General features: G+C 46.7%; 1 protein-coding gene across 1 annotated transcript in view; it reads left to right on the forward strand.

Annotated features, from left to right (window-relative positions):
• Positions 1–8,257, forward strand: part of LOC121458647 (dynein regulatory complex subunit 6-like) — a 169,199-nt gene extending 160,942 nt beyond the window's left edge. The window contains exons 20-21 of the mRNA XM_041667951.1: positions 5,113–5,276; positions 8,056–8,257. Of these exons, the coding sequence (XP_041523885.1) occupies positions 5,113–5,276; positions 8,056–8,257 (366 nt within the window). The remainder of the gene's footprint in view (positions 1–5,112; positions 5,277–8,055) is intronic.
• Positions 8,258–9,741: the final 1,484 nt, after the last annotated feature.

The raw sequence follows: 9,741 nt of genomic DNA on the forward strand, positions 1-9,741 counted from the left end.
GAATGTCTCCAGATACTGCCAAACGTCTCCAGGAGAGCAAAATTGTCACCATCTAGAGACAGTAAAGCAGCAGACAGTTTCTGTGGGAAACACCACGTTTAACTGTGAGTTTGGGCACCAAAGTGAAAGGGGAAACGAGGCCCCTGAACACATAGAGCAAACACGTAGGCAAGTTTTCTTCTCACTCAGCATCCAGAACTTCCCTTCAAGCAGGAGACTCTGCCAGCCCCCAGAGAAAGATGGAGAACTCTTAACCCAGCCTCTGCACGGTCTGTAGGAGAGGCCCACACTGAACACACAGCCTCCGCTCAGGGGCTAGCCCTCCACTGCTCATCACAAATGGCCTGTCGAGCATTCTCAGACCAGCAAGGAAGTCTCTAAACAGAAGATTAAAAATCCAAACATGTTATCAGGGAGATTGTGGAGGTGGTTAAAATAGGCAGAAGAAAGAGACCTTGAAAATGCTTGGGAACTGCAAGCCGCTGAAAGCTGGTTCTGCTACGCACACCCGCTAACTTCTATTTGAACAGCGTCGCCGGGTTCTCAGGGGCTGTGCACTCTTGACAGGCTGCAAATCCAGCTGCTTTTCTGTTGGCTTGAGTGGACTGAGGGTCTGGAACCTCCTAAGTCTTCACACTAATGTTTCAGACAAAGAAGAGGAGGCAGGAGGGGAGAAGATGTGGCAAGCAGGGGCAAACTAAAGCCAGAAACTTGACAGGAAAAACTTTTTTTTTTTTTTTGAGACAGGGTCTTACACTTAGGCCAGACTAGCCTTGAACTTGTCAGTGAACTAGACTGTCTGTGGACTAGACACTGTTCTCCTACCTCGGCCTTCCAAGTGATGAGATTACAGGTGTGTGCCACCATGCCCAGCTACATGATCTCTTTTAATAATGTATTCAGTCAGAACAAGGGAAACGATGTTTTTCTGGTCCGTGTCACCTGGTTCTGGAAGAGAAGCTGCAGTGGCCACCTGATTCTGCATGTTGGCCACGAGAGCTCACGGCACAACTCGGGGGAACTGCTCCAGCTCCAGCACCAAGTAGGCAGAAGATGAGGGCAGGCTTTCCCGAGGCTCTGCTAACAAAGGCTCCAAAGAGCACTGAGAAGAGAGGAGAGGCTTCCTTCTTTACAGAGACAGAATTCCTCTAGAAGCTAAGGGATTCCCCTTGCACCTTCAGTAAAGAATATCCGACATAGATGAACTGACATCGAAAGCATCACTCTGTACTTAACAGGAGGGGAAGAAAAGGGAAGCGCAGTGGATTCCTCAGAACAGTCAGAACTGGGCGTGGCCTTCCCATCCAGGCTGTGCTAGTTGATTCAGAAGCAAAAAGGAAATTGATTTGGGCCAATCTGGTGGCTCACTCGCTTCACTTTGACTAATTAATTCTACTCATGTTGTTTTTGAGGGGCCATAAAGTATGTTGAGAGTCTAGCTCACCATTCCAGCTGCCCACAGGCGATTTCAGTGTCTGTTCTACCTGTCTCTGGGAAGGCTGGCTTTTCCCGGGAGCCTCCTCACCTCCAGGTCAATCGGCAGGGCTGGGCCCTCATCTCCATGGCACCGAGATGCCAAGGAAAGAAAATGCCCGAAACAAAGAATAAGGGGAAAAGAGCGAAATCAATGACAATAATGAAATATTTATTCAATTCATCCCTGAGGGAAAAAAATCTCAAGTAGGCAAGGGGTAACTGTTAACCACATTTGTGTTGGGGGTGTAGGCGTCAGGACGCAGAATCTCTGTAGGCTGGTTATGACTTGTCTGAAACAGAACACACTCATACACAGCAAGTGCCATGAAGCATGATTTGCAGAGAGATCGAAGGCCAAATGAGGTCAGTACTCCCCAAAGCCCAGAATGGCCGCCATAGAGGAAAGTCTCCACCAGACACCCACAAAGCCCAGAGTGGAAGAAGTCTTCACCAGACATTGATTTCCCTCATACTGTATCCGAGCCACTTAGCCTCACCCGTGGGTTTTATCCCGAAGGGGAAAATGACAGCTAAGACGAGGCACCGAGGGGCACCCTGTTTGCAGGGCGACTGGAGCAGAGCCGGGGTGTCCAGCCAGTCCCCCAGCTCAGGATGCTGCACTCCTGCAGTCTAGGCGTTCTCTGGAGCTAACGACTGAGAAGGAGGAGCCACCTGGGTGAACCCAGCACCCACTGGGAGACTGCCAGGCTCACGAATACACTGGAGAAGCCGTGGTTTAAGTGGGGACCACCCTGGAGCCCTTATGCGTTTGCACACGCGGTCCCTAGCTGGCGGCACTCATCAGAAAATTACAAAACTATTAGGAAATGGAATCTTGGAAATCCTTTCAGTTTAGAAATTTCAACATAGTCATAAGACAGAGGTTTTATAATGGTTATGAAATATGATCAATGGATTTTTAAAAATCATATATTAGCATGAGATGCCCGACATGTGATGTTGGATAATGTATATAATCTATTGCTATGCAACCAATCACCCCCTGAGATTGATGGCTTGGGCAATGCCTATCTTTTTAAACTTTAGAAAATATTTTAGTTTTAATTGTGTGTGTGTGTGTGTACGTGTGTCAGTGTGGAGGCGTGTGCACCTGGCTGCAGTGCCCACAGACGCCGTTCCCACTGGAGCTAGACTGCAGGCAGTTGTAAGCACCCTGGTATGGGAGCTGGAACCAAGCACAGGTCCTCTGCAAGGGTGTACCCACTCTCAACCCCAGAGACGTCTCTGCAGCCCAGACCTCTCACATTTTATTTGCTCCCAAGCCAATGCGTCAGCAATCTGGGCCGGTGTCTGGTTGGTTCTCCTACCCGTGACTGCTGGGGTTGTTCATGTGGCTGCAGCCACCTGCTGCCTCCCCTCAGAGCTGCCTGTACGTGAGTCCTCAACTGAGGAGTTCTTTGACTGGACATGGTGTTGCCCTCCTACAGTCTCCTTGAGCTGCTTCTAGCCAGCAACGCATCACAGGGAACAAGAGGTCAAGCAGAAGATGGTAGTGTTTTTAGCATGTTGATACCTTTTTCAAATTTCCCAGAACTTAAGACATGTTGTAGAATGTTCAAACGTAGTTATGTTTTAAGGTGGCATATTCGTAACTTTGTTTCTCCTTCGCTAATCTTTAAGGTAATACGCTTCTATTTCTTCCAAAATAGGAAATAAATTTAAAGAAACCAAAAGAGTTTTCCAGAGACACAAGGGAGCCGTGTTAGGAATAACAATCTGTCCTGTGAGCCAAGGCCAGGATCTTGTATTCCCAGGAAAGTTGGGGATGTTAGCCAACTCCTCTCTGCCCCTAGTTTCCAGCCCTTGAGTCATAACCCTCCAGACATCACCTCCCTATTGGACACACAGAACTTCCGAACTATGGACGAGGGCTCCTTTTCAGGGCCTTGTCAAACCCTCCCACTCCACGTCCCATCACCTCATTGTCCTATAATGCTGAAGGAGGCTTTTCAGCGACACCAGGTCTGCAGAGACCCAGACAGCACGGCAGGGATGTCTGAGGAATTTTGTGAGAACCAGTTACAATTCAGAGCCTTGGGTCCAAGCATGTTCCAGAAACGGGGAATACTTAGACAATGACAGCATCTGTTTTCCCATATTTAAAAAGTATACGTTTCAAACCAAAGGGCTTTTCTGCATCATTTTCTTAACTTTACGTTAAAAAAGCAATGAGCTAAACCTCATCGTGTATGTGTTTTTAATGCATAAAGTAGGAAATTAAATCCAGTTGGGAAAATTCCTTCGGGGAGAGTAATCTCGTTTACTCTGCAAGTTTCAGTTCATCTATAAATGAAGAGCTGAACCCCAACTCAGTGAAGTAAACTAGCAATAGAGTTGAATTAGCTCTGCAGGGCAGCTGGACAGACTTGTAGATCACGGAACACGGCCAAGATCCATCTGAGTGGGCCTTGCACTGTCTGTGGCATCTGTCCATCTCCCTCTTGCCCCATGCCCACTCTGCCTTTCTGGAACCGGCCACTGGGATGTTCAGACCTTTCTAACGGAAGCTGGATCCCGTATGGAGAAGAGCTTCAGGCAATGTATGTTTGTAGGTCTGCAATACAATGCTATTAAGCATACATCTCCACACTGGTAGAGCTTCACCGATGTCAAGCATGGAAGGCCCCACTGCACAAGTATGGACAAGTGTTCACTGCTAAAGGAAAACTGACAGCGTTTCTCGTCCAGACCAGGGCATGCTTAAGTGAAAAAGAACAAGATCGCGACTCCCCGTCGTGTCCCTGGAGGCAATTTACTCTTCTACTCTTATTTGGAAGTAGTTAAACCTCAGGTTTGGCTTATCATGGAATAAACTTGATGTGGGAGTCTTCTGTTTTGTGTTGATTTCATTGATTAATTAATAAAGAACCTGCTTGGCCTTTGATAGGACAGAAAATTAGGTAGGCGGAGTAGACAGAACAGATGCTGGAAAAAAGAAGCCGAATCAGGCAGTCGCCATGATTCTCCCACTCCAGACAGACGTAGGTTAAGATCTTTCCTGGTAAGCCAGCTCGTGGTGCTACACAGAATATTAGAAATGGGTTAGATCAATATGTAAGAGCTAGCCAATAAGAGGTTAAAACTAATGGGCCAAGCAGTGTTTAAAAGAATACAGTTTCCATGTAATTATTTTGGGTAAAGCTAGCTGGGCGGTGGGAAGCGGCCTGCTGCTCCTCACTACATAAACTAGGGAAAGAAAGCCTGAAAGCCTGCCAAGGCCTTGGTTTTTTTGCTATGGCCAAGTGCTTGTCCCCTCCCCCACACTGGCCACCAATGTCCAACTTTAACAGCCCACGTAACAATGCCACACAGTGGGGACTGGGGGGGGGGTAGACAGGTTTAGAAGAGGTCATGAGGGGATGCTGGTTGGAGTTCTCCGTGCCACTAGAGCATGGTATGAGGCAGCTATCTGCAACCCTGCACCTCACCACACACTGTAGGGGCAGCCATTGTTCGTGGTCTTGGATCTCCCAGCTTCTCTGAAGGATAAGAAATAAGTGCTTGATATCTGAGCCACCTAATCTATCCTATTTTATTACAGCACCCTAAGTTAAAATACTGCTATCCTGCGGGCCAGGGCTGCTCAGTAACTGCTCTTCCTCTGGCTGTGTGCAGATTACTGATGGAGGTCTGGAGGCGTTATCTGCAAAGTGCCATTATCTGCACATCCTGGACATCTCTGGCTGTATCCTCCTTACAGACCAGATCCTTCAGCACCTTCAAATAGGCTGCAAACAACTCCGGATCCTCAAGATGCAATACTGCATGTCCATCTCCGCGTAAGTAAGAGCTGGGTTCGGCAGGGCTTGGAAACGCCTGGAGAGCATGGCGCGTGGCGGTACCATAGGAAACGGCAGGATAGCATGGCGTGTGGAGGCGCCATAGGAAATGCCGGGAGAGCGTGGCATGTGGCGGTACCATAGGAAACGCCGGGAGAGCATGGCGTGTGGCGGTACCATAGGAAATGGCAGGATAGCATGGCGTGTGGAGGCGCCATTGGAAATGCCGGGAGAGCATGGCGTGTGGCGGTACCATAGGAAATGCCGGGAGAGCATGGCGTGTGGCGGTACCATAGGAAACGCCGGGAGAGCATGGCGTGTGGAGGCGCCATAGGAAACGCCGGGAGAGCATGGCGTGTGGAGGCGCCATTGGAAATGCCGGGAGAGCGTGGCGTGTGGCGGTACCATAGGAAACGCCGGGAGAGCGTGGCGTGTGGCGGTACCATAGGAAACGCCGGGAGAGCGTGGCATGTGGCGGTACCATTTGTAAGATGCAACCATTTACATTTTGACTGAAACCAACATTCTGAGTTGAACCAGGGATGCCCTTCTAAAATTCACCTTATGGTTTTATATTCCTTTCACAGAAGGCTTTTACTTTCAGCACCTTCCTGTCTATGGTCAAGCAGACGACCAGTTACTTCTGCTCCTTACCTCTTAGTTGTAGCTCTGCTGCTGAAATGCAGCCCACTCGGTTCCCCTCCCGGAGTAAAGCAGCTCTTTGACCCCAGACTGGAAGAACTTGGGGCTAGGGGAAGTGGACTCCTTCCGAAGCCTCGCTGCTTCCTACTCGGGCCACGGACCCACTACTTAGTTGAGGTTGCCTGTGGGTGGAATGGCGGAAGAGCTGGGGTGAGGACTATAACCCCCCCCACACACACACGCAATAGAGCACACAGAAATGCATGTCCCCCGTGCACTTCCTGTGGCCGTGGATAAGGGCCTGGCTGCTGTCGCTCTTTCCCGTGACACTGCCACAAGCAGTGGCCAAACCCTGGCGACTTTTCTTCCTTGTGATTCTTCTCAGTCCCCTACTGTTGGTTAAGTTTTATTTTTAATACCATAATTTTCACAGAACCTCTTGTCACGTGACCAGATGGATAACCAGTACATTGCATAATACACTCATAACTTTTATAAGGCTTAACAAATCTATTAAGGAGCACTGAATTTACGCCAGCTTCTATCTGACTGAAGAACTATATTACACAATCCACTATTTATACATCCCCAAACTTAGCACTGTGTTCTCAGCCCCATTATGGATGAGCCACAACTCTTTAAAACCAGTGCTTTCGGAAACCACAGGCGACAGATAATTGGATCAACTTTCAAGTCCTTTAACCCTAAACAAATTCTCCCCGAAAGTCAAGGGCACTGCTGTCTCTGAGTGTAATGTCCTTGCATCAAAGACAGGGCTGGCAGGCTTGCCACAGCTTTGTTCGCTATTTTAGTTCTCACTGTAGACATCGTTTACTTACCTAGTGAAGTTTATTGCTAGGCTCTTGTGTGTGTGCGTGCCTGCACACACGTACGTGTTTGCTTTTCAGTTATCATCAATGAGATCATCCCTAGTTTATTTTTGTATGTTATTGGTATATTTAAAAAGCTACTGGGCTTTGGATGTTGACTTTTTGTAACTGGATATTTTATTGAAAGTATTTATCAGACTTAAGAGTTACTGAGAAAAGTCACTGGGGTCTCTTATAGTGCATGATCATATTGTGTACAGATAATTTGAGTTCTCCTTTTCTCCTTATATTCTTTTCATTTCCTTTTCTTGCCTTACTGCTGTGGTTAAGAATATAAACATGATGTTGAAGAAGGGTGAAGGGAGTGGACACTTGTCACATTTTTGATTTTAGAGGAAATGCCCCCCCCATTAGTATGCTTGTTATAGGTTGTCGTAGTCTTGTTATGTTGAGGTATGCTCTTTCTACCCTTAGTAGTTTTCGCTTTTGAGTCTTTGTCATAAATAGATATCTAACGTTGTCAAAGGCCATTTCTACATCTACTGAACTAATCTGTGAGTTGAGTCTCTTTATGCTCTGTTATGTTTATTGGTTTGCATGTTACACCATCTTTACATCACTGCCATGAAATCATCTTGATTATACTAGGTGATCTTAATGTGCTGCTGCATTTGACTATGAATTTTTACATCTCTGTTCATCAAAGATGAAATGTGTATCTGTGTGTATACACATGCACACGTGTGTTGTTTTCTTATTTCTTCCTAAGAAAGTCTAACAATATTTTTTAATCATTTGGCTATGAACCTATTTGAGTGACAACTTTCCAAGAAAGATATATCCTGGAGATAAAACTACATGGACTTTTAGCAAGTTCATGGGCCTTCCTTCCTAGTAGAGTCCACCCTGCATCCACAGGGGCTTGTGAGCTCTGAGTACAAGGTCCTTTCTGACACTGTCAGCCATCACAGGGAGGGGAGGGAGATCAGGTTGTTCCTCCATCAAAGAAACCAGAGCTGCATCAGGCTGAGCCTGAACTCAAATGCGCTTTGACTTCGTGTTCCTGCTCTTTGGCCCGGACAAGGACATCCTCACTGCCTGGTAAGCCCTGAATTGGCTGAGCTACAGATCCTTTCCCCTAGGGTGCCCTATCGTTTTACACAACTCCCAACTTTCTCTCACAAAAGCGAAGCTCTGCCTTGAATGTGACTGGCGATAATGTGTTTCCAATTCCAAATTTGGTCAGGTTTGAAAACCGTAGGGTTTCCTTTTCTGCAGCTTGCTAACGCTCAGCATGGTTCTTGCAGGGCGGCAGCTCACAGAATGTCCGCTGTGGTCCAGCATCAGGAATACAGCTCCAGCAACCCTCCGAGATGGTTTGGGTATGACTCCAACGGCAATCCTCTCGCGGAGCCTCACAGTAAAATGCCAGTTAGAAATTACTCAGAACTGATAGTCAAAGAGGCTTTCAGCAGTGATGAAGAAAGTCCTGACTCCAACGTCAAATAGGAAAAACACAACATCTGGAACTGATTTTGATGTTTCTCCATTTGATGTTCATATTGTTAGTTGCTGGCTCCCAGTAACAACACAGAAAAGCCACATGCCTCTGTGTCTTACTTCAAAGCAAACATCACCTCTCTCTCATGAGACCCCACGGTAACCCGGTCAATTTATTTACAAACATTTATTTATTTAATGAATGTGTGCCCGTGTGAGACTGTGTGTGTGCAGAGTCCACAAAGTCTGAGAACTGGTGTCACAGAGGACTGTGAGAGTTATGTAGGTGCTGGGAACTGAACTTGGGTCTCCAAGGCCAGTGAAGACTTTTGACCACTAAGTCATCTCTCTAGTTCCAAGCAAACTAAGTTTAGTGAGATGATCAGACCCAAGGTTACAACATAGGAAACAGCTTGGAAGACATGGCTTTTGTTCTTTAAGCAAGTAGGAAATGCTCTCCAGACAGGACAAGAAAGTGGAGATGGCCACTGAAACCAGTCAGTTCTGAGGATCTGTCAAGCTTTGATATACATGACAGGGACATTTTCAAAGGCAAAAAGAAGCTTTCTCATAGTTTCCAGACACTTGACAATAAAGGAGAGCTAAAAATCCCTAGATTGAACACTCAGAAACAGGAGCGATGTGGCCAGAAAGGGAACTGCTGGGACACTGGCTGTGTCTTCTCAGCATGTCTGGGCTACACAAGGATGCCAGGAAGACAAAAACAAAACACCTTTTAGTCTTTTTCCGTGAAGAACTGGCCTTTAATTTCCTACCTGAAGACTAATTTAATATGCTTCTATCATGTTTTTTTCCATTATTTGACCCAGTATCTTTACCATCATAGATCTGATGCTGCCAGACAGGCGGACACCTTTTCTGACCGCTACACCCACGCTGAGGCAGGAGCCTCCTTTCGCCTGGAGCAGCCTTTCGCCTCCTTCCTCAGTCCCCTATCTCTTAAACGAGGTTAACCTGTTTACCTACAATTTGAAACAGTTGAAACATTTAAAAGTTTTAAAAAGGTCTCTCACCATATTATTATTGAGTATCCCGTATCAGTTAAAGGCTTTTAAATCATTTCCCTCCCTCTTTCTGGATGTTTTTGGAATCAGTGGTAGAAAGTCCATGGGAGTCAAGAGCAAAGGGATCTGTTAAAACAGCAAGTTTTAAATTTGCACCAAATGACCACAGTACGAGTGAGACCTTTAACTTTGGCGTTTGTGGCAGCTGTGTGAGGGCTGGCTTCAGGAGTCTGACCCCTGATGTTCAGTGCACACAACTCGGGAGACATAAAAGAGGCAGCTGGTTTCTAGGAGAGAAACATTTGCATGGGGAAGACAAGGTCAAGGAAAACAGACCCCGCTATACCATTGAAGAAACTCAGCAGGTGTCTTATGGTCAAAGCCTGTTCCAAACTCTTAATGTCTTTTTAATAACAAGAATGAGGGGCCTGTTTGCTCATCCTGAGGAGGTAAACTTCAGAGCTACAG

This window comes from Microtus oregoni, unplaced genomic scaffold (assembly GCF_018167655.1).
Source record: "Microtus oregoni isolate MIOR12 unplaced genomic scaffold, Mior012 000018F_ref0000195, whole genome shotgun sequence".
In the NCBI taxonomy this organism is placed as follows: domain Eukaryota; kingdom Metazoa; phylum Chordata; class Mammalia; order Rodentia; family Cricetidae; genus Microtus; species Microtus oregoni.